This window comes from Pithys albifrons, chromosome 1 (genome assembly GCF_047495875.1).
Source record: "Pithys albifrons albifrons isolate INPA30051 chromosome 1, PitAlb_v1, whole genome shotgun sequence".
NCBI classification, from domain to species: Eukaryota; Metazoa; Chordata; class Aves; order Passeriformes; family Thamnophilidae; genus Pithys; species Pithys albifrons.
The window spans coordinates 113,734,017-113,759,111 of NC_092458.1; the positions used below are offsets into that span (position 1 = coordinate 113,734,017).

The 25,095-nt window shown below is 42.6% G+C and overlaps 1 protein-coding gene across 1 annotated transcript in view; it reads right to left on the reverse strand.

Moving 5' to 3' along the window:
* The window catches only part of CRYBG3 (crystallin beta-gamma domain containing 3), an 86,333-nt gene that overhangs the window by 21,486 nt on the left and 39,752 nt on the right, over window positions 1-25,095 (reverse strand). The window contains exons 4-13 of the mRNA XM_071568818.1: window positions 17,954-22,463; window positions 16,972-17,019; window positions 16,519-16,634; window positions 15,126-15,273; window positions 9,410-9,549; window positions 8,052-8,160; window positions 7,211-7,246; window positions 5,743-5,876; window positions 3,927-4,053; window positions 146-288 (exon numbers count right to left, since the gene is read on the reverse strand). Of these exons, the coding sequence (XP_071424919.1) occupies window positions 146-288; window positions 3,927-4,053; window positions 5,743-5,876; window positions 7,211-7,246; window positions 8,052-8,160; window positions 9,410-9,549; window positions 15,126-15,273; window positions 16,519-16,634; window positions 16,972-17,019; window positions 17,954-22,463 (5,511 nt within the window). The remainder of the gene's footprint in view (window positions 1-145; window positions 289-3,926; window positions 4,054-5,742; window positions 5,877-7,210; window positions 7,247-8,051; window positions 8,161-9,409; window positions 9,550-15,125; window positions 15,274-16,518; window positions 16,635-16,971; window positions 17,020-17,953; window positions 22,464-25,095) is intronic.

Here is a 25,095-nt window from a genome sequence, read left to right on the forward strand (position 1 = left end):
CTTTCATTCACCAAGGAAATGTAAAGAAACCCTTTTTCTCCTCCAAATGTTTACCACCTGTGCCATGTGACATATTCTCTCCAAAGATGCCCCCAAACATGCACAGAAACACTTCGCAGTTCCATCCACACATTTCAGTACTTACACTCCACTCCTCACAAGAATGGACCTCGTCTCTGGGCCATATCCAGCCTTCTCCAGGTCAGGGACCTCCTCGTTGCTGATGTCTAATGCCTTCCCATCTTCATCATCAGACTGAAAAAGTGCCACTGAGGACTCTATGAAGTCCTAAGAGGCAGCACAGGAGAAAGGAGACAAGCTGTCACTTCACAGCATTTTGGCAAAGAGTTATAGCCAGAAAAGGAGCATTTTACAAAGCAGGGGAGGGACTTGGATCCCCTGTGTGGATCTTTAAGGGGTGTTTTGGCACTGAAGTTCCATCAGCTTCACAAGTGACTACTCCAACTAGTACCAGAACTACAGGTTTTTACTCCAAGCTCTCCTTCCTCATCCCTTCCCAGCAACACGGCAATAATCATGGAGAGGAACAGACTGGGCAAGTTCACCTTTCCAGCACAAGGGATTTGTACTTTTTGGAGACATCCATGGCATGACTAATCCCCACAGCTATAAATAAATTCTGCTCAACACTGTCAGTTTCTGCTCAGCTCCTTCACCAGATTACTGGCAAAGCTTCAGATTACCTGAATTTGTGGCTCAAATCTTCACCTTTCTAACCACTTAGCAATTCTAAGCACACAGTTCAGTCACTGCTTGGGAAAAAACAACGATCCATTCACTTTATTCCTTGGGCTTTTAACATAAAGCATGAACTCAGTTTCAGTGTTTCTCAAACATTCAGGAATTATTACATTAAATACTTGCTGCTACAGCACTTCAATGTTACCAACCAGAGAGCAGGGAGCTGAAGGCTACACTGAGAAAACAAACTTAAAGTTATCCAAAACCACTCAGAAATTAAAAGGCCAGAGCAAGCAGCAGGCAGATTCCTTTGGCTGGGCTCTTCAGAGGACACCATGTCTTTGTACAGGACACAGTCACAGTGAACTGTGAAAACCAGGTTCAGAATGAGCATCTGATGTGGCTCAGCCTCTGCATTGTTTGCAGCACAGCAAAAGCAAAAGGTGATGGAGCAAATTCTGTAGCAAAACTGGTTTTTTTATTGTGGTGACCACCTCTAATTTGTTTAAACAGTTGCAACTACTTCAAGTGTACACTGGAAATTAGGACTAAGTCTGACAGAATCATCATAAACAACTGCAGCCTCAGACTACACTTTTTGGAAAAAAATCCCAAAACAACAAAAAACCCAACTAATCTAGTGCAGTATTAGTGCAAATGAGAAACAGCTACTCTTAACTCTAACTCTAAAGCTTACTCTAAAACTCTACTCTTAACGCTAAAGCAAAGACTTTGTATAAGTACCTGAAAAGTCATTTAGATCAAATCTACACAGAATGGGACTAAATTTAAAGTACTGATACATATTCACACGTGTAATTACATTTGAAACATGTTTCCAGCTCAGTCACCATTCTGAATTTCCACTTCAGCTTCCCTTACAGTAAGCAAAAAGAGAAATACTTTTTAAGAACAGGCTTTCAGACTGAGGCAAATCATTCCAGACCTGAAAACGTTCATGGGGAAGCTCCAAAAACAACATTCAAAGAATCACAGGATCAGTTGGGTTGGAAAAGACCTCTGAGATCATCAAGTCCAACTCTTGGTCCAACTCCAGTCCCTTTACCAGATCATGGCACTCAGTGCCACGGCCAAGCTCAGTTGAAAAACCTCCAGGGATGGGGAATCCACCCCCTCTCTGGGCAGCCCATTCCAATGCCTGAGCACTCTCTCTGCAAAGAATTGCCTTCTGATCTCCAACTTCAATTTCCCCTGGCAGAGCTTGAGCCCATCGTGCCCCCTTGTCCTATTGCTGAGTGCCTGGGAGAAGAGACCAACCCCCACCTGGCCAGAACTTCCCTTCAGGCAGTTCTAGACAGTGCTGAGGTCACCTCTGAGCCTCCTCTTCTCCAGGCTAAACACCCACTGAACACTCCCCAGCTAAACTGAGCACTGGGCATTTCACAAAACCCTAAATCTTATGCAGAGAATTCACTGGACTAAACCAGAATCCTTAGGGAAGAGAACCAAGGGTGTGACATGCAGGAATATCCCACTGTAACCTTCCCTGTGCTCTCCTGGGGAATTGCTGAGGGTGTGGAGAAGATCCTGAGCAATCCCTGGGCAGGGAGAGGCCTGAAGGACACAGGTTTGTAGTTCTGCCCTTGAAAAGAAGAGCTTGGCACTAAAATATGTTTAACACACAGAGTCAGGAGGAGCATATGGCAGGGCTGAGCAGTGCCCTGAGTGCTGCACAAGCTGCTGGTCCAGCCCAACAGCAGAATGCCAGTGCCTTTAGTCAGTGCACTGGCAGCAGCTCACTGCCTGCAGGGATGCTGCAACTGGAGGCAAACATTCCTTACACTTGGGTTTTATTCCATATTTATATGCCAGTTTGAATGGTGTATGTTGATTTATGACCATGGATGATGCATGTTTTGAAAATGTTAATGACTTGAGTCCTCTGACTGTCCTGGGTGTGAGGCCAATTAAATACAAGCATTTATGTGGAGGGTCATTCTGAACAGCCACACACACCATTTTAAGCTTCTATTTATGTTCTTTGACAACAGGAAGATTTAAAAAGATCAATTTAAGTTGCTCTAGTATCCTTTGTATAGCTGGAAAATAGAAACTAAGGTTAGTCAGTAATTGAATAGGATTTTGCACATTCAAAATGAAGAATCTGAAGAAATTTCCTGGATTTTTTCTCAGAAATCTGAAAATAAATTATTTAGAGAAGGATATTTTAATTCATTTCAGTTTATTCTCCTAAGTTGTATGATCAATTCTGATTATAAATACAGCTTTTTCTGTAAAATCAAAACTGCAAAATATGAATTTAAGTATGGCCTTCTTGTGTTCACATTACCTTTTTCCTTTTAAAAAAAAGATAATGACTGCTGAGACAGTGAGTTTGCTCTAAATTCCTGTCTTCAATTTTCACGAAGTTCCTGGCTCAGGAATATCCCACTCCCTCAGATGAGGAGATGAGTAATCTGAGTATACAGAACTGAGCAATATCAGAGTGAACAATCTGAGCCGCCAAAGGAGCCACTCTTGGCAGCTGGTATTTAAAATTCAGAGTTCCCATTATAATAAAAAAAAATTTTCAAACCCTCAAACAAAGAAACAAACCCAAACAAACAAAAAAAAACCCAAACCAAAGGAAATGATAAAGAAGTTCTAATTCCAGTTTCCCCATCACTAAAAAGCCTAACTTTTCTTCCAATACTGGACTCTTACAGATAGTTTTTGTTATTATTTCATCTTTGCCTCCACTAAACCCATTTTAGCAGCAGGGATTTTTTTTTTACCATGATTATTTTTGCTGCCAAAATTTTCTGGCAGAAAACTCAGAGAGACAGAGGGCAATGCTGCTTTAAGGCTTGTAACAGCTGCTGTGCTGAAAAGCTATTTTTATTTTAATAAAGAACTACACTGTACACTTAAAGGCAAGTTATGCTTTTAAACAGATTCTGTTGGAGACATTCAAATAGCTTGAAGTGAAGGGGGGAAAATCTGGCAGTTAGACAAGGAATTCTGCAGGATTGAATTTTTTTTGTAGAAGTTTACAAAGATTATTTAGAACCTGCTGTGCTTTGCAGTGTGTCCAGTGCAGCCTGAATTTCAGGCAGTAGGGAAAGAATGAGAATGAACATGGGGAAGAGATGGAGTGACCAAGCCCGGGACAGCTGGACCAAGTACAAAGAATAACCTTTCTCTTCGTGGATAGAGCTGTGTGAAATCCATGGAATTTGTGGGAAATTCAGGGAGGTACTCACAGCCTGAAGGAAGCGGAAGGACAGGAGGACACTGTCCTGTCCCCCCCAGGACTGTCTGTCTGCATAGTCCCCCTCCTCCAGCAAGAACTGGTGGCCTTTGTAGCGCTCCTTGGCATAGGCAACCCACCTGTGGCAACCACACAGCAGGAGAGAGGCAAGTCAGTAACAGCAAAACAACCACACACCGTTTTGCAGAACAAATAAAAGGGCAAGAACATCCCCAGCACACCCAAGTGAGTGCCACAAACTCAGCCAGTGGACAAAGCAATGCTGTTTGAAGTCACAACAGGCACCCACGGAGGGTTCTTTGTGCAGCAAAATCCCACCATGTGGTTCTCTATCCATCCCTGTCAGTCGGATTCCCAACACCAGGATTTGGTGCTACAGGGACTAAAATAACAAGCTGGTTGCCAAAACATTCCATTGTCACTGACAACTGGTCAATATTGTTCCTGCTCTAATTTAAAAACACACACACAAAAACATACAAGACCATATTGCATATGGACTATGTTTTATCACTAAATTAATAAAATTTTTTCAAGTATTTTTAACAAATAGATAAGACTCAATTACAAGAAGGTGTTTCCATATCAACTTTGAGATCTCTAATGGATCTTAATTTGAAAAACTGCCTTCCCCCTCCTTTCTTGGAAGCATTTCTTTCATTAAAGCTCCCCTGTAAGCACTAGGCATGCTGTACAAATTCTGCTGGCACTGACATTTGGCAGGCAGGGGTAGTTTTACTTTTAGTACCATTTGGTTTACATTAATTCAGCTGTTTAGGTTACCACAGTTCTAAAAATAAAAGCCACCACAACAGACAGAACAATGATTTTTAACAATTTGAGGCTTCCCAGATAGTGAATCCACAATGCCTTTATGAATAGATTATCTGAGCAGCAACAATTAAGCTTGTTTTTAATTTAGTGCTCTTAAAACTCTGATGACAGCCTGAAAGAATATATGTTATTCAGCCTTTATGTTGGAATAATTACATGGAAATCCCCTGGGAAACAAACCCAGGATTTTCTGCAAACTTTTATTAATAAGAAGAAGGTCTTGGGAGAACAACATGAGGAGTTGGGAACTCTCTGGAATAGCTGAGAGTCCCCAGCCCTGTGTGGCTGTGACACAGAGAGGGGCAGGGCTGTCCAAAATCCACCCAACACCCCAGAGAAGGAAAAGAACAGGAATTCTGAATTCCAGGGAACATGCAACAGGTGGCAGAGGAAAACCATTAAGACAATGAACCAGGTTACAGGTTTTGGAGGTATTAAAATGTCAAAGTGAAGACCAACCACACCTACCCAGGGTCATTTTGGGAACTAAGTAGAGACTGTCAGAAGTATAGAGCAGTGTGAATAAAGCTCTGTGTGAATGCTCTCATTAAGGAACCAAATGGCCTGTTTTATTGGCATCCAAATGGTAAACACTGACCTCACACCTCTCACACGTTTGGCTTCATCTTCCCAAATTCCCTTCTGATTCCTGAGTGCCCTGAAAGCTGCAGACCCTGTTTGGATTTCCACGGGTTTGTCAGGCTATTTGCAGACATTTCCACAGTAGGACACTTATTCACACAACTCTATATACATAAATGTACTCTCCAGCTGTATGACCAGGATTTATATCCTGTAATCCTGTCCCTGGGATAAGACACATGTAGAGGTGGTTTTATTCAAGGCTGATAATTGACAAAAGAAACACATTCTTTTTTCTTTTCAAAACGTTTTACCTGTGAAAAACTCCAATTACCACTCAGTTATGCTTCCCTACTTTAAAATAAATAAATATAGAAGTGAAATCTACTTACACTCCCCCAATGACACGAATTGATCCAATTGCCTCGAACTCCTCGTCGCTCCCAAACAGTGCTGGGACAGAAGTGACATTTTCTGAAATCTCCTTGGACCATCCTCCAAAGTGGGTTTTCTCATATATTATTATCTAGAAGACATGATGTTGAAGCTGAGTGTGCCCTCAACAGTGGTTTTAAGTTTGTGTTTATGTACTGCTACAGTTTGTGGAAAAACTCTTTTCTCCCTCCCCAATAAACCATCACTAAGAAAATTGAGAGTTGCATTGCTTGGTTCTGATTCCTGAGTGCTCCTGCAGATCCTATTGGGATTTCCATGGGTTTGTCAGGCTATTTGCAGCCATTTCCACAGTGGGATACTCATTCACACAACTCGATGCACACAAATGTACGCCCCAGCTACACAACTAAGCTTAAGCTCTGCCAGGGGAAATTTAAGGTGGAGATCAGAAAAAAAATTCTTTGCAGAGAGAGTGCTCAGGCATTGGAATGGGCTGCCCAGAGAGGGGGTGGATTCCCCATCCCTGGAGGTTTTTCAACTGAGCTTGGCCGTGGCACTGAGTGCCATGATCTGGTAAAGGGACTGGAGTTGGACCAAGGGTTGGACTCGATGATCTCGGAGGTCTTTTCCAACCCAATCCATTCTGTGATTCTGTGACCAGGATTTTTATCCTGTAATCCTGTGCCTGGACAAGGAATATCAACCTGCAGAGAATCCTCCCTGGCCACAGGGAGATACACTGAGCTTAATCCTTCAAAAGGAAACAGCTGGTCTTGCCCTGGACTTTGCTGAAGTTACTTCAGTGATCCCTGTCAGGTTCCTCATGTGCCCAATCCCACAATCAGCTGTTAACAGGATTAATATTTGCTGCAGTTATTTATTAGAAAAACTCCTGAGTTGGGCATGTATTTGTGTAATTAAAAGTTACCTAAAGCATCAGCATTTTTGTGGAGAACTAGAAAAAGGAGGGAAAAGGAGCAGTAACTCAGGATTAGGTTTCTGCTCCTCAGATCACAGAAGGATTGTGGTCGCACTCACAACTCTTGTATTTGAGATACAGGAAGGAATATAGAGGGATATAGGAAGGGTATAGGAAGGAATTCCTGCACCTCTCCTCCCTTCTCCCTCCTTTCTTTGTAAACTTGGTATATTAAAAACAAAAACCTCTCCCAAGCCCTTTTAACATCTCAGTGACCAATGTGTCAAGTCAGACAAACTGATTTTATTTTGTAAAAGCTTTAAAATTCTTCTACAGCAAATTCACACTCTCCTGCTATGTGAGAAACAAACTGTTCCTGCTTGTACAGTTCGTGAACACTAAGGGACCTTGACAGCATCAGTAAATGTTTCTTCAGCAAACACTGAATACTCAATCAAACATCATATACCCAAGAAAACAGCTTAAATAAAGGTTTTATAGTTCAAAAGAGCTAATATTTTATTCTCAGTGCCCTCAGTGCTTACCTTGACATTCATTGGCATTTGTACCTTTAGTCCACCCTGAAAAAAGATGGGGAAAAAACAGGTATTATTTATATTAAACTTGACGTTACACTTTGACACATATTTTCCAGTACTATCAGAGCATGAAGTCTTTGCAATTATATTCATCATTTTTAGTGTGGCCATAACAAACACTAATTTAACCCCTGATATTTCAGCAGGGCAGGGACACTGTAAACCTGACCCATAAACAAATCAGTGCACAGACAGCCTGCAAGGGTGCAAGCAATTTAAAACTGCTCCTTCATTGTCCATACTAATATGAAAGAAATCATTTACTATGTGTTTTTAAACTAATTTATATTGACCAATTTTTAAAATTAGCTATTAAAGCTTTATTGTATGAGTTTTTTAAGCACAGACCGTGGAGCTCTAAGAAATTATAAACACCAGAAAAGAGAGAGCAAAGATGAGCTGACACATTCATGGTTATGGTCAGAGAGCAAACAGAACAAATCCATCTCTGGAAATTCTGAATATGTTCTATGAGAGAATAAAACACCTACCTGAGTGACTACAGAGACAGCTATTTGGTCTTATTTCTTCATGGTTTTTAAGCTCTCTCTCTCTAGGCTTGCTTTGCATACATTAGAATTAAGTGTTATACCCTTCACATTCTTTCACATGTAGAACACAAAAATCAGCTGCACCTCCCACGACTTCTGTGCAATCTGTGGTCAGAGGAGTATCATTGAGTCATAAACTCCTTTCTGGCCTTCCATTGCCATTAGAACCCAAGTTCCATTTAGGTTAAAACCACTGGGGAAGACACAATAAGGAAAAGGAGTTGTGGAGTCCTCACCATTCTTAAGGGGCGCAGGGATTTGACATCTGCTGAAGGAGACGGAGAATCACATTCTTCCAGAACTGTCATCTCTCCCTTGTAATTCAAGTCTGAGTAAGCAAGCCATCTATAACAGTCAGGATAAATGAGTCATTAATCTCATTAATGGGATCACAAAGATCTTATTATTTTCCTTTTTGTACTGGATGATGTTTCAGACACTGGCAGCACATCAAAACAAAGCTGCAGTTAAATACACTGGCAAATCACTGCTGAGAATGTCTCAGACAGTTCCTCTCAGTCCAAGCTAAATATAAATGAAAGAGAAGAAAATTACCAATTTGTTCACTCACTTAAAAAAGCCATTTTGGTACACTATGAGTATACACAAAAAAGTCATTAGTGAGGATGAGACATTTGCATTGAATTCTACCAAGGATTTTCACCTCAGGAACTAAAAGGCTTCTAACATCAATTCCACCTCATTTTTTTTTCAGTGGAAGTTATTAATTATGATGATTTACAATAACTCCTTTGGAAAGCTGTCAAAATTTTGACTTGAAGGTTAAAAATGCTGGGACTCCTTCAGACTGTTTGAAATCCAAAAGAATGCTGATTGTTGGACACAGGGTTAGCAGAGCAAGTCAGGAATGGAGGAAGAGCCACATGAGAGTGATTTTCTTAAAACTGCACAGACCATACACAGTTAAAAGTTATACTGAGTTCTATCAGAACTAAAACAAGACTCTGTTTTTAATTCCTTCACCACCTCAAGCCTCACAGATGACTTGCAGGATCATGGGAAGGAAGCCTTGGCTCACGTGGAAAGGCAAACTCAAGACTCTTAACAGAACAGCTCATGTCACCCTGCAGTGATTTATGAGAAGAGACATAGAGCTCCCAGACTTCAGGAGCTGGGAAGTGCTGGCCACTTTCCTGTTCTGCTCAGTGTAGAAGTGCTGGGCCACCAAAGGCCCTGTGTCATGTTGTATCACCTCTCCAGAATGTCAGGATATGGAATGCCTGGATGATGTAACACTCATGTCCTGGTGCTCAGCCACAGTGTTGTAACAGGGTGGGGGACCAGGGAGCCTATCTGGGTTCCAATGAACTAAGAGCTAATTATAGCTCAGCTGCTGCTTCTGTTTAGAAACCTACCCAAAAACTGAATTATGGACTAGCTAAAAGGCCTTCAGAAATTTGGTTCCACTCCCACAGAGCCCAGTGCTGAAGGGCAGAGCTGGGAATATGTGCTGTATGAGAGCTGATTGGTAACAACCCCTCATCAATATTGCTCCTGTTTCTGACTGACTTTCACCCCGTGGTGTGACTCTCTCCCTGCTGGCAGAAAGCTGTTAGAAAGGCTGGGCACTCACACTCCTGATTTGACTCTTAGGTAAGGGTTCTTCTCCACATCCAGCTCTTCCAAACTGGGAATTGCAGCCTGTATGCAGACAGGGGGTCCCTCTGTGCCCCCAGCTGCTGGGCAGAACTCCACCTCTGGAATGCCACAGTCCTGTGGGAACAAAGCAGAGGGAAGGATCAGCCACACTTGCACAGTCTGTCCCTGCAGGTTTGGAAATGTTCCCTTATTTTCTTCCCCCTGCCTTCTCACCCCAGGCTTCGTGTGATGGAAAGGGCTTAGCTGTTTAAAAATGGAGACTGGAATTTTCAGAAAACCTAAGGGAAGTAAACCTCCATCTCTCACCGACTTTCAAAGAAGAACAAAGTATTTATGCCTGCCAGGCTGCTTTCAAAAAGGTCAGTTTAAATACTCTCCAAGCAAAGGATCTGACATAATACTGACTTTATTTTTCAAAGACAGTGCTTCCATAACACAGATATAGATATACATCATGCACACAGAGCTAGAAGTTTCTAGAAATGTCTGCTACATCCCCACCTCCCTCTCTCCATGATAATTAAGTTCTGTAATCAATCCAACTACAGTATTGCCTTGGGTTGAGCAAAGTGCCAACTGCCCAATACAGAGTCACATGAGTTCAATTTTCTGACGTGCTAAAAAACCTACAGCATTTCAGACAAAGAAAGAAAAAGATCAGTTTTACAAAATGTCTATTTTATTAAGCAGACACTTCAGCAATTTTCCTGTTGCTACAAAGCAACGACCTCTATTACCACACTGAAGGTTCACTACTGATGGAGAACAACTTACTGAGCACATGATCTCTGCTGGAATTTGCAGGGATTTATTGAACCACCCTCATTTTGTAATATTTACATCAAATGCTTTCTTGCCCAGCACTCAAACACACAGAGTCGCGTTTCCTCTGTATTGTACCTTGCAAACAATGCACACTGTTTGCTTTTAGAACAAAAACTACAATAGCAGAATTTTTATTCTCAGGCAAAACTAGAAAAAGTAGGAGAAAAGACTTTCCAGTGCAATGCTACTTTATGGCAAAGTGCTAAGGAAATTAATTCTAAGTGTAATGCTAAGCAAGTTTAAAAAAAATAATAATCTTCACCTAGTTTTCACATGTATATGTATCTTACCAAAATCACATTTGAGAAATATTTGAAGTTTGTGGGGTTTTCCTACTAATACCTGATAAGGCTGAAATCTGTAACTCCAACACTAAAGCCTGACACAGAAAATCAGGAGTTGCACTATAAGAACTCCACAAATGATGCTGCTGGACTCCTAATGGTTGCAGATAAATTCTGGAACAAAGCACCTGCAAGACGAGACAAGTAGCAAAGACGAGACAAGTGTCTGCCTGTGGGCTCAGACAGAGTATGAGATGGAGTATGTTTAATTTTAATTCAGCAGGAGGCTTTTGTTTTTCATTTAAGACTGGAAAAAGCCAGTCTGTATTCTCTTTTCTAGTCTGCTCTCCTGACTGAGGCTCACGAGGCTCCAGCTCAAGAGATGACAGATGTAGCAGGGTAGGTAAAGCACGAGGAATTGTAATTACATCTCTCCTATTTATCACCATCTCTCTCCAGCCAGATGTTGACAGTCATAAAAAACCCTCTATTCATTGTGATGGTACTTTTGTAGGTAGTAGATTAAGTCCACAAACTTTTTTTATAAAGTGTCCCACAGTAAACTGAGATCTTCATCAAGACCCATTCAAATATCTGTTTTTAAAGGTGGTAATATCTGAGCAAGAAGTACATCATATTTTCTAAGCACATTTTTTTAAAGCCAAAAATACACATTTTGCCTTAAAAATTGAGTTTAATTTACTTGTATCAATGCACAGACTGCAGAAAATGGTAACACTGGTATTGGTGTGTGAGATGAACACGATGTATTTGTACCCTCAAACACTGTGCCATTGGTTTATACAATCCAGGCATGCAAACTTGAGTTTGGTAAGTATTTGCCCCAGCATGTTCCTGTCTGCCTGAGCAGGTTTAATGGGCATCGTTACCCTCAGAGGTTTCTCCAGCATTCCTCATAAAGCCCCCACCTTCAGAAACCAAATGAAATCCACACAAGCATGACAGCACTCAGGTTGAGAGCTAAATCCCTCACTCCACAGCCCTCTCATCTCTGCAAGGCATCAACATTTCCAAATGAGGCGCCCACATGCAAAACTATTGTCATGCAAAACCACCACCACCACCACCACAGAGTTCCAGGCCAGATCCCAAACTGGAAAGTTTGTTCCCTGTACCCACCCTCCAAGCCCTGCCAGCCCCACCACAAGCAGCCCAAACTCGTGTCACCCACTGTCCCACCAGCAAAAAGAGAGTAACAAGCACAGCAAACAGATCAGGCAGCTGTGACACAGTCAGCAAATGCTTGGGTAGGTCAGAGCCTACAGACATCCCATTCTGCCTTCTTTTATTCTGTGGTACTCCTCCCACCTCCACATAGAATGGATTGGGTTGGAAAATACCTCTGAGATCATCAAGTCCAACCCTTGGTCCAACTCCAGTCCCTTTACCAGATCATGGCACTCAGTGCCATGGCCAAGCTCAGTTGAAAAACCTGCAGGGCTGGGGAATCCACCCCCTCTCTGGGCAGCCCATTCCAATGCCTGAGCACTCTCTCTGCAAAGAATTGCCTTCTGATCTCCAACTTCAGTTTCCCCTGGCAGAGCTTGAGCCCATCGTGCCCCCTTGTCCTATTGCTGAGTGCCTGGGAGAAGAGACCAAACCCCACATGGCCAGAACTTCCCTTCAGGCAGTTCCAGACAGTGCTGAGGTCACCTCTGAGCCTCCTCTTCTCCAGGCTAAACACCCCCAGCTCCCTCAGCCTCTCCCCACAGCACCTGTGCACATAACCACCCTGGAGTGTCCAGGCTTCCCTCAAGGTCTTTAAGGAGCTGAGATATTCACAAAAGCACAGGCAATACTCATGTTGGTTCACAGAGGACCCTCCCAAAAGAGTGATACGGCCCTCAGCAGAAAGGTGAGGGCTTCTTTTCAACAGGTTCAGACCACCTTTAAGACCACAGTATGAAAAATCACTCTTTGGTGGAATCTCTGACACTCTCCCAGTCTGACCAAGAGCTCTGCCACAAGTGACAGACCTGGAGCCTTCAGTCCTCTCCAGATGGGCTTGGCTGTTTATCCTCCTTCTGGATCCAGGGTGACATCCCTACAGCTCCAGCAGCACTAAATAAATTCAGCACTGTCAGGTGTCCTCCTTGGACCTCTAAGCTGTAGTGACCAAGGGATCACAACAGTCTGTTCCACTGGGGGAGCTTTTTATGTCAACAACAGGACAAAGAATGACTCAAGTCTGGCGTCTTGAGCAAAACGCCAAACAAGGATGAGAGAAGGGTCTGTTGGAAACCAGCCCTAATTAGTTTGGGTATTCACATGATTGCTTTTTCATACAGTCTAGACAGGCATGTTACTTGGGTTACACGGTTTGTCCTTAGGACATATCAGCTTCTGCAGATTATTTCTTTTTAATATTACTTCCCACTGGTCCTCCAAGCTTTTTATCCATTCATAATTCTTGCTCCCAGTGCTCCAGCTCTTTACCATTCTTGCTACCACCCATCACCACCAAACCAAACTACAGCCTTCAACAGGGCTGGTGGTAAAATAAAATAATATTAAAGAAATTAGTGATTACAGTCCTGTAAATACCAACTGGCAAACGAGACAATCTGAAGCTACTGGGTGTTTTCCTGTGGCACCTGATAAAGTAGTCCCTGCTTAAATTATTAACTTCTTTTCACCTGGCAGACCATACAAAGAAAAGAAACACACACCCTTCATTGTAATCTTGTGAACAAACCCATTGCAAAGGGCTTTGGTTAAGCAGAGTTATTTCCTGTCTAACCATTTTGCACGCAGGGATTATAAACAGTAGTTGAGAAGATGATTCCAGAGTGGAGACATCAGGAACATTTTTTAGCTCAGTTTTGGGAACATAACATGTAGGGATGTTTTCCAGCCAATCTGCCAGTAAAAAATAATTAAAAATAATATTAAATGTACCTCCTACAGTAAAAATGTGGCTTTCTTTTCTTGGCAAACCATTTGCTTCTCAAATATTCAGCCAATGTTCAAACCTGGTAACTCAAGCAGCCATTAAACAAGCACCATAAAAAGCCAGTGGAAGAACTAGAAGACAAGGCAGACAACCTGGCAGAGCCCGGATGGTCAAACTAATCAGGAGAAAATCCACTGAGCTCCCCACACTGTGCCAAAGAGAAGGACACAGGACCTGTGATCCTGCAGATCACACGCATGAGCTGCCTGGAAGAGAAACAGCCACTTGCCAAATAAAAGCAATGCCTGCATTTTTTACCAAAAAAATACATAAATAAGGTGGCACTTCGGCAAACTACCTTCTAAAAGTCCTTCTACAACCTGAAAAAGAGGGGTGCTTTCATGAGTCAAGGTTTAGAGGCCAAACTCAGCTTGGTGAGTCCACACCAGCAGAGCACTCCTACCCAACCACCCCTGCCAGAGGTTCAAGTTACAGGAGAAAAGTGTGGATTACTGAGCCAGTGTCCTGTAACAAAGCTTTCCATCTGTGATCCATATAAATGCACCACATGCTGGAAGAAGAACAAAGGTCAGAGCTACTGAGCTGCACTACAAAGATTTTTATCAAGCATGATGAAGCTAAACACAGTATCTTTCCTTTCTTTCACACCCAAGACACAAACCACAGTTCCACAGGTTATTTTGGAATCCCTTTATTTACTTAGTTGCCTTCCATACTGATCAATATTCCTGTTAAATACTGGGCAAAGGTTTTCTATTTGCTTAGCCGAAATAAATGTTAACTGCATTATTCTTGCCTTCACCCAACTGCTTTTGAATTAATTTATTGTTAATGAAAAAGTATTTCTAATTGTTATGACTCATGTACTCATGACAAAAAGGTTATAAATTTCACAATGAGCTCAATTCCAGCAGAGAACAGAGAAAGCCCTTTACTGAAAACCTTTCACATTGTGATACAAATGATAATTCCCTCACAGCAATGGCCACTGCCCTGTGAATAACTGGAATGTTACACAAAACAACGGGAGCACTAAGTCTTCTTAAGTCAGGAGATCTGGTAAATACATTTCTCATTCACTGAATAACAATGGATGCATTCTGTTTGGTTGTAGACATTTGATCCTTATCTTTTCAACAGAAAGCCTTTTAAAGTTGTGGCTGTGGGCAGAGCCACATGCTGTAGGTATGCCCCTTGCCCACATGGGAATCCCACAGATGGCACAAAGCTGCAGAGGGAACAACAGGGAATTTTTGGAGGCTGTGCTGTACAAATGGGACTGGAAACCCAACCACTAACGTGTGAAACAGAGACAATACACAGCTTAAGAGAATTCTTTAAAAATATTAATTGATTCTATTTAATTTCAAGTAACTGGACAGGTAAACAGCTAAAAGGAGGGGAGTTGCTGTGTCTGGTGAAGGTGGTGGCAAAGAAATATAATCAATCTGCTCATTAACTCAGGAAGAAAGGGAAATGCAGCACAGCAAACGTCCCAGAATTTATCTTGAAGGGGAAAAAAGTGATTCACAGGGAATTCGAATTAAGTCAGAACCACTACACACGTACTGACCATTGCCAGTAACACACCACTACTCCCAACAAATCAATTGTGTGTGTCAGGATATTACTGAGAAAGTCTGTACCTTTGTCACATGTCTGATGGAACCAACTGTGAGGTTTCTTGGATGATGTTTCATGCCTGGTAGATCCCAAAGGTGATCCAGCACAGCCTCTCCTTCTTCCAGAACGTACTTGCGACCCTGGAACTTTGGTTTCTCATAAAAAATCCAGCTGTAATAACGACATCACGAGCTGAGGTGTTGCTGTGAGGTAAGACTGTCCTTATAGATGGAAAGCTCAGTAAAAAGCTCTTCTTACCAAGGCAACTATCACATCTTTCTTATGCTTTCTTATAACATAAATAACTTACAACTTAAAATATTAATTGTATAAAAATCCAGCTAAACCACAATGAGAATAATCAGCCTTATCTTACCAGAACAAATACATGAATTGTCACACCAAAACATGTCCTGTTCAGGCAGATGCTAAGCAAGGCACAAAACACACTACCAATGGCATCCAGCATTTCCTGGGATGTGAAAGGAATGTATGGAGAGGCGCACAGGGCTGCCTCCAGCTGCAGAGCTGTGACATGCACTGTCACTGTGGCTGACAGCAGGAACACTCCCTGTAAGCAGCACCTCTGAAATTCCAGTGCAGCAGGTGCCATGGGCCCCAAAGCAAATCCAGAAACACCTGCAAACCTCAAGGTACTTGTGTATATTCTTCTGCATCCACATTCCTCTGACTGCCACCTTGAAACCAGCAGGTGAGAATGCTCATTTTATGGGTTTTTTGCAGCAGCTGCTGTGTAATGAAACTGGGGTGTGGGAAACACCATTTTCCTTGGCATACACATGTTCAAGCCATGACTAAGGCCTTGCTGACTCAGCACTTCTGGCCATGGTTATGGCCATGCTGACTCAGCACTTCTGCCATGGTTATGGCCATGCTGAGTCAGCACTTCTAGCCGTGGTTATGGCTGTGCTGACTCAGCACTTCTAGCCATAGTTATGGCTGTGCTGACTCGACACTTCTGCCATGGTTATGGTTGTGCTGACTCGGCACTTCTGACCATGGTTATGGCAAGAAATGCTGACTCAGCATTTCTGGCCATAGTCATGGCTGTGCTGACTCAGCAGTCACAGCCATGCTTATGGCCGTGCTGACGCAGCACTTCTGACCATGGTTATGGCCATGCTGACTCAGCACTTCAGGCAAGAGCTCTGAACTTACTTGTGGCTCTATCAGAAACTTTCTGTTTCCCAAAAGAAAGAAGATTTTTGCCTTGCACTGCAGCATTTTTAGCCTTGTTTCCTGCTTTTTTCATTGGGATCGATCTAATTATAAAGAAAGAAAAAGACACTCTTGCAGATCGGGCATGTGCCATAAATGAAAGAAATAAAAATACAAGAGAAATTCATATGAAGTCTTTTGGAAAGGCTCTAGTGAAGTATGACCTGGATTTCTTACCATCCTCTAATTATCCTAAGCAATGCTCCAGTGGGAAAGATCCACGATGAGGTATCTGGCACATCAGAATGAACTTCTTGCTTACTTTGGCTGCCGTGAGTGTCATAAATAATAATCTGAAACAATATACAATGAAACGAGGGTCCATTTCAGCACAGAGACAGTTATTTTTTGCTTGCCATTTGTGCCCACTCAGCTGGGAGGCTGCACATTTTCTTCTTCTGGGAAATGCTCTACTGAATGAAAACAAGGACTGCCAAGAAACCAAATGAAATTACTAGTGGCAAGATTTTTAATAATATATTCTCATTATGAGCATGTCCAAAAATAGGCAAATAATACATAAAAATACATAAAACCAGACTAATAACCTCAGATGCTTTGCATCCAAAAATTCTGGTATAACAAATTATCCCACGTATCTTACTGATTTATGTGACAAATTCCGCTTACCTTTCCTGGTCTTGGGTTGTATTTGAGACTTGTCCTGTCAATGAGGTTCTGAAATTAAAAGGACATGGCAAACAACTGTTAAGACTTACAAAACAACATCCACATGTGCACAACTGTCACCAGCAGAAAGAACCAAGATCTGCTTCGCTGCCATTCAGAGCTGGTGTCAAAAGTGTAACAGAATCAATCAGTAGAAAGTGAAAGGAAGAACTAATATCAAAGTTACAACTTTTACAAATTTATTACCCTTTCCCAGCAAACAACTGCATGTCTTTAACAGTGGAAAAACCAGAAGACAGTTTAAAACAGAGTGAAATCTTCCCAGCATCATGGAAAGAGCTCTCCAGTGGCACATTTGGTCTATGTGGCACTTGCACATTCTAAATATTGGAAGAACTGTTTCCAGCCCCTCACTTGCCAGTGCTTTAAATAAGCTGACAAAGAAATGTTAATCTGTGGAAGGAGCTACATTGCTTACTTGGTAACTGAGCTATAAGTTGCAGAAGACACTGAGATGGAACAATCAAAAGCCCAGCAAGCAGATATTTGTATCTCTTTTGTACAAGACACTCTATTAATTTCAGGAGTGAAAGAAATAAAAGAACAATTTTCATACAAAAGGCAACTTAATTATCTTCAGGTTGAAATGCCCTTAACATAGTTAAGCCTGTGTTATGCTATTATAGAAACTTGCTATTATGCTATTTTCCTATTATATTTTTGTTCACATATTCTGATTTACAGTAAAGTCACTTTATGTGCTGAACCAAGAACATTATATTTTAAAAATTATATTATCAGAAGACTTATTTTTTTTTTACTATGAACCGGCCTAATTACTTTTGATAACAGAATTACCTTTTGATTACTTTGATAATAGAGGAATTAATGTTAATTAAAAGGGGGCAAGGAGGATAGGGAGACAGCAATTTTGAATCTGTAATCACTCTGGTTATAAGTTTTATGTGACAGGACATCTTACCGCTGACAACTCTCCCAGCTTTGGCACGGTGTTGTCCTGACACCAATGAATCTTTGGCTGCAACATGTCCTGGAGAATGCTCCCAAACCTGGGGCCCTTCTCAGAGGAGGAACTGCTGGCAGATTTCAAGTACTGGTAGTACACACTGCTAGGAGGATGTGTTGGAGCAGTGTCAGCTTTCCCTGGAACTGGTTTACAAGGTGATTGAGCTGGAGAAGCCCCATCTGGAAGCTGTTCTGGTTGCTCCTGTGAGCCAAGCTGTTCTTTTGAATGAAGAAATGATTGTTCAGGAAGCAAAGATCTATGCTGACCATTCAGTTGAAGGGTTGTTTCTAAACTCCCTCTCCACTGGCTGGAAAGACAGTCATCTTCTTTCTCAACATCAAGCATATTTTCCTCGTATGATGATTCTTCCTCCTCCTCCTCCTCCACTTCATTCTCCTCCTCCTCCTCCTCCTCCTCCTCCTCACTGAAGCAAGCAGTGAACTGCAGGCGCTCAGAGACCGACTGGAGGAGGGACAGCACCGAAGTGTGGTCAGAGCTGTCCTTGGGGCGGCTCTCTGGGGACACATCTGTGGACAGCAGGTCCTCCTGGGCGCTGTCATCCTCATAGATGGGAGACAGAGAGAAGGGGTACACTCTGTACCGCTTGGCCTCCACGCTCAGGAACGGCTCCGAGCCACGGCCTTCTGCTGCCTCACTGGGCTGGGGGTCCTGCCCACAGACACTGGCTGGCTCCTGCTTTCCTCTGTCACACCTCAGATGACCTGCACTGTCTGGGGGGGAACCAGGAGAGGGAAGTGATCCCACCGGTGCATCATCGGTTGAGACGGATTTGTTCTCAGTCTGGAGAGCACCTTCATAAATGATAGTGAAAGAACTGTTTTCCCACTGTTCAATTAGTGGAGAAGAGGGCACAAGTTCTGCTGATCCCTTCATGTCATCACTGCAATCCAGACCATTCTTTTCAAGCTGATCACTTCTCTCCATGTCGTGATCCTTCATGTTTGCCTGCTCCAGATTCTGACTATTCTGGGCAAAGACTGTGTTGAAGCACTTTTTCCCTTCACTGTCCTCTCCAGGAACAGACAATTCAGCTGTACCTAATCCATTATCAATCTCTGCCCTCTCACTTGGCCCTCCTGCTCGTTCCTTCTTACTCTCCACCACCTTTGTGCCTTCTAAGGTCACTTTTACTTGTGCAGGTACTACTTTTGCAGCCTCTGCTCTGCAGTGCTCATGTGGCCTGTCCTCTGCACTGCTCTGCAGAGACACCTGAGCAATGCTTTCATCTTTGGATTCACTCTGCATGCCACCAGATTCCTCATCAGGCACAGAAGATGACAAATGAATACTTGCAGTTGGCAGCAATGTGCATTCTGGCATATTTGAGTTATTGCACAAGCCTTTTAACTGCAATGACAAAAGCATTTCCTCAGTCAGAGCAGCATCTCTGTGTACAAAATGCAGAGATCCATCAGATTTTCTACTCACTGCTGCTGCTCCAGCTTTGTCACGCAGTTCTGCTGCAGCCACATGTTCACTGTTGTGCCTCTCATTTGGTGGTGTTGTAAGATCTGATTCTGGCCTTGCTAAACTACCAGTGGGAAGAAATCCATTTGTTTGACAAGTAATGGCATTATTTGGTGTATTTTCATCTCTTTGGGGCCAACCTATGCCATTTGCCATGCCATTTGGAAGCAAAGGAGGACCTGAGCAATCTGCCTTTGCACAGTTTACACTTACACCTCGAGTTTCCTTCACCTCTGCTGGTTCCTGTGTTTTGGCAGGAAACTTCATATCCAGATTTAAAGCCTTTGGCATTTCAGCCTTAGGTTTAGACCCAACCTCTTCAGAAAGCCTTCTCCTCTCAGTGCCTTGCCACTGCCTGGATGCCAGTTTTTGTATGGCTGAGTTAATGACTTCCTCAACTGTTTCTTTTGCTTTTAATGCTAGAGCACTATCTAGGTCAGCTTTATCAGGGATGCAAGAGTGGATCTTTTCATCTTGATTATTTGTATCCCCTCTTTCATTTCCTGTAAATGAAGATGAGCCTCCTCCACTGCTCTCATTAAAATCTTTTAATGACTGCACAGCTGACTGGGTTTCTTCCCCTTCCAGCTGTACAGTTTCAGCTTTCTGATAATTCAGAATAGCCCTGTTTACTAAACCATCCTTGCCACCACAAGGCTGGCAGACACCAAGGGCTTGTTTTGCTATTTCTTCTGTAGCCAAGTGTAAAACTGAAGCCACAATTTCTTCAGCTTTCTTAAATAAAACAGCAGCATCTTGGAATGGAGCCTGTCCCTGTCCCTTCACAGTGGCCCTGGGGATGCAAACACCCCCTCCATTTACTCCACCAGCACAGCCATCAAAAACAGGTGGGATACTCTCAGGTTCTAGAGAACTAGCTGGGCACAAAGTTCTTTGGTGTCCTAAGCAAGGTGTCCCCTCCTTCACTGTGTCCTCAGGGATTATTCTCCTACACTCTGCAGCTGGAAGAACAAAGCTGTCCACTTCAGAAGCAGCAATCTGGCCATTTTCAGAGTTAGTAGCAGAGAGTAGCATTTTCCCTTGGCTGTCAGATGAAGAATCAAGTACTGTGGGTGGTATCTGAGGCTTACTGCTCTTTTCCTTCTTGGAAGAAAAATTAATACACCCGTTTTCAGAAACAGGTGGAGATTCAGAAATGAAGTCCACATCATCTTTTTCACAGGTGAAAGCAGAATGGTTGGTCAAAGGTCTTCCTTCACATCTCAAGGCAGAATGAGAAGCTGGCAGGTTTTCTCCTTGTGACTTGGAAACATGACATGCAAGTTCTAAGGTGCGATCTTCACACTCAGAAGTGACAAGATCAGCCCCAGCCACACCAATCTTGTTGGGTTTAGAAGTAGCAGGAGTAGTGATGAAAGGACAAGGTGCAGTGTTACCCTCTGCAAGTACAACTGTCTTGGTAGGAATGTCTTGAACAGTCTCAAGAGGAACAGGCCTGTGATTGTGGACAGGAATAGAATTTTTTGAGAGGCTCTCATCTACAGCCTCAAAGGATTTGCTCTTCTCACATTCAAGATCAGGGTGACAAAGTGTTTCTATGGCATCTTTTGACCTGACTCCTTTTTTCCCTGCGGTTTTATATTTGAACATGCAGCTGGAATGAAGGGAAGCTGGAAAACAGCCCCCAGTCTCAGAAGCAGCCTTGTAAGGTACAGAGAGAGCACCTGTCAACTCCTCAGAGTTGGCTTTCACGCTCTGACACCCATGTACACACGGTGACACATCGGCAACGTCTTCCACTGCAACCTCAGGCAAAACCTTCACTGTTTCCACACCCTCAGTTTCTAGACAAGGCCAACCAGTCTGCGGTGTGTCCTTAGAATTCTCCACATGGATTAACTTGTGGCCATTTTGGACAGGCACTGCTTTCCTGAGCTCACTCAGTTCTTTGCAAGTGTCCCTGCCCATGACTCTGTCTCTGTCATGTCCAACAGATGACAGTGAAGCAGTCAGATGACCAGTGGCCATGCACTGTCCTCCTTTGGATTCCATGCCAAGTGAGGTGGATATTTGCCCATTAAAAGGTAGAGGAACAGTAGCAGGAAAGTTCCGTGGATTTTGTTCTCGTTCTACAGCTGCCTCAATATTCTGTGGCCCATTTTTTCTTGGATGACTCTCTCTGTTTGCACTGCCAGTTTGGTGATGAGCTTGCTGCTGAAATGTCTTGGTACTGAAATGAAGCATCTGGACACCCAGTGTTTGCTCTGAGTGATTATCCATTTGATGATTACAGCAAAATTCTCCCTCACCCACCTGCAGCTCTTTATTAACTGTCTTACTTTGTGACTTGGGGGAGTGTAAACAATCATCCTGTATTTCTTTTGGGGACTCCTTAGCTGCTTTACCACAACCACTTTCCTTATCTAGGTTACCAGTGGCATTTTTGTTTGTCTGCAGCCGAGCTCCTGCTCCTCTTAGTAGTCCATTTTCTCTTCCAACCAAATCATTTGCAGAACTAACTCTGAGGGAATGAGTCATCTGGGCAGTGGAATTGGTCAGGATCTCACTGTTTCTACTGCTAAAAGATAAGAAAGAATCCAGTGAACGTGTCCTTTTAACTTTGGTTGCAGCTAAAGCAGGGGAATGTCTTGAGTCCAGCTCATGACATGATGAAGTTGTGGCCTTGGCAGGTATCTCATCTTTGCTCCTCCCCAAGCACTGCTGGGCTTTACCAGAGTCTTTGCTCCCCATTCTCACCGCAGAAGGATTTAGTGGCACATCATCTTCATGATCTTTACCCCCATCACCAATTCCTTCTGTCAGGCGTCCTAATTCTACAGAGGGAGTTCTCTGGATTTCTCCATTTTCTTTGACTGTTGAAGCATTTCTGTTCTCAGGACCCTCCTCTCCTTTCCCAGTGGTTTCTGACTGGCTCCTCAGCAGCTGCCGGATCCTTGCTGAGCCCCGGTACGTCGCGTAGGTGATGGCGGGTGGCACTGCCCTCTGTCGCGACCGCCTGCAAAGAGGACAGCACATCAGCACAGCACTCACCCCTGAGCAGAGCAGGACAGCAAAGGGAACACAGACTGCACCTCAGGCACTCAGCAATAGGACAAGGGGGCATGATGGGCTCAAGCTCTGCCAGGGGAAATTGAAGTTGGAGAGCAGAAAAAATTCTTTGCAGAGAGAGTGCTCAGGCATTGGAATGGGCTGCCCAGAGAGGGGGTGGATTCCCCATCCCTGGAGGTTTTTCACCTGAGCTTGGCCATGGCACTGAGTGCCATGATCTGGTAAAGGGACTGGAGTTGGACCAAGGGTTGGACTTGGAGGTCTTTTCCAACCCAATCCACTGTTCACCCCCACAGCTCAGCACTAACTCTACATCACACACAATGCTGTTCTTCTCCTTCTGCTCTTTCTAAATATGGGTTTGTGTGACAAACAATACTGAAAAGCCAACTTAAACCACAGGCAAAGAGCAAATGTTCCCATAACCAACTCTCATCACTTGTTTTCTACCTGTCAACAGAGTTACTCCTTACAAATGTCAAAAGTGAACACCTGCAGTGACAGAAATGAGCACACTTTTGTGGAGATGTTATCACAGAATCCCAGACTATTCTGAGTTGGAAGGGACCCCCAAGGATCATCGAGTACAACTCTACAGTCAATGGCCCACACAGGGGATTGAACCCATGGCCTTGGCATTATTACAGCCAAGTTTTAACCAACTGAGTTGGTCTCTACATTCAAACTCAAGAAAATTCACTGTACTAACGTTCATGAAAATATTGAAATTTAAACTTTTACCCAAGCTCTCAACATGCTGTTAAGAAACAGAATGAGGAGAAACAAAATTAAAGTACACAATGGGGGATGCTTTTTTGAAGCACAGGGTAGAAAGGAAATAGAGTGAATGGAGATCAGGTAACAATGAAGGCACTCTGAATGCTGGCAGGAATATCAAAATGAGAAGTCTAGAAATGTAACCAGGAGTTGGTAGATCTGGATGCTCATTAGACTTAAATTTAGCAGTAAAACCCACTAAATGCAAAAGCCATGAAATGAAACATTGCCATGGAAGAACCGGGATCCTGACCCGTCCCTGCTCTGGCTGTTAATATTCACTAAAAATAAGTTCAGAGCCTGTCACTTTGAATTTTCTGAAGAAGCAGTTTCTCCTCTCCTTAAACCCAGCAGACAGCACAGTTACTCACCTTTCTTTCTAATGCTTCCCTCTTTTCCCCCTATTTTTTCGTCTGTCAAAGAATTCTTGCAAAAATCCACAAAAAAAAAAGTGTTGGCTAAGATTTGGATTTCTAATATAAAAGCATTGCAATGTATAAAAAATATTTTAATAGCATTTTTTAAAAGCTCTTTGCACCTTCCCATTAGTTCATGTTTGCTGAGAAGCTGTTACAGGTCCTGAGATGAGAAAAAATAATTTCAGTGAGAAATAAAAAATAAATTTAGTAAGGAAAGTGAAATGTTGGAGTGTCACTGATTAATGGTAACTTCAGTCTTGTCTGTAGGGATTCTGAGTATATATTCTCTCAAAAAATATAGAAGAATATAAAAATGGAGTGGATTTACCAGTCTAAAAATAATATATTTTCTGTCAATATTTTAGAGGCCAACATTCTTACTTCAATATTAATTTTAATTTGAGGAGGAAAATTGATACTATTTAAAACCACAAACAAACTCCCTCCTTGTGCAGTATTTGGACATGCAAAGAGTACAAGTGAACTAAAAGTGAAATTATTCATATTCATAAACATTTAAAGGGAGTTATAAACAGCCATTTATATGCATGTTCTACACTGTCAGGTACTTTTAGCCTAATGCCAAAATATAGATGAATATGGGAATACAGACTTTGAGAGAACTTGAAAATTAAGTTCAGATTGGATTAAATTCATTGATGGAGGCTACAGCAGAATCTGCACTCACTCCCTCAAGCATCAACCACAGTCAGACTAAAAATAAGTCTTAAGAATGTAAGACCTGATCAAGCTCTTATTCAGAATTAACCTTACTAAGTAACCTTTCCTGCTTTAAATAATCACTATTAAGCTTTTACAAAATCCATCAGCTCTTCTATGCTTTGGTCAACCTCAAAAATAAAAGTTGGTTCACAAGTGCCCCGAATCCAGACAAAATTTCTATTAAGGAAACAGAGTTGGCACCAATTCTAAAAAAAAAATGTTTTATGGATTCTTGACTGGGTAAACTGATATGAGATATATTTGAAGAGAGGACACGAATGGTATTAAGGGATACCAAGCACTCATTTCCACCAAAACATAACTTTGAATGAATGGCTTAACAATGCACTTTACTGAGTGTCTTTCATGTCGTGGTTGGTATTTTGTCTGATCTGCAGTGGGAAGAATTCAGAGTTTAGGTACAAACATGGGAGAGCCAGTGCTCCAACAGGAACTGGGACCATGCCCTTCCACTGGCTCTCACACCCAACTTTCCCTTCCCATTTTTCAAGTAAACTCAGCAATTCTTATCCCCAAAGCACCCAGACAAGGGGTGAAGAGGTGAATTTTACAGCAGGTTGCCTACACAAGGAGAACACGACTGGGCTCTGCATCCACCCTGATTTGAGCCACAGATCCCACCAAATCACGATGGAATCT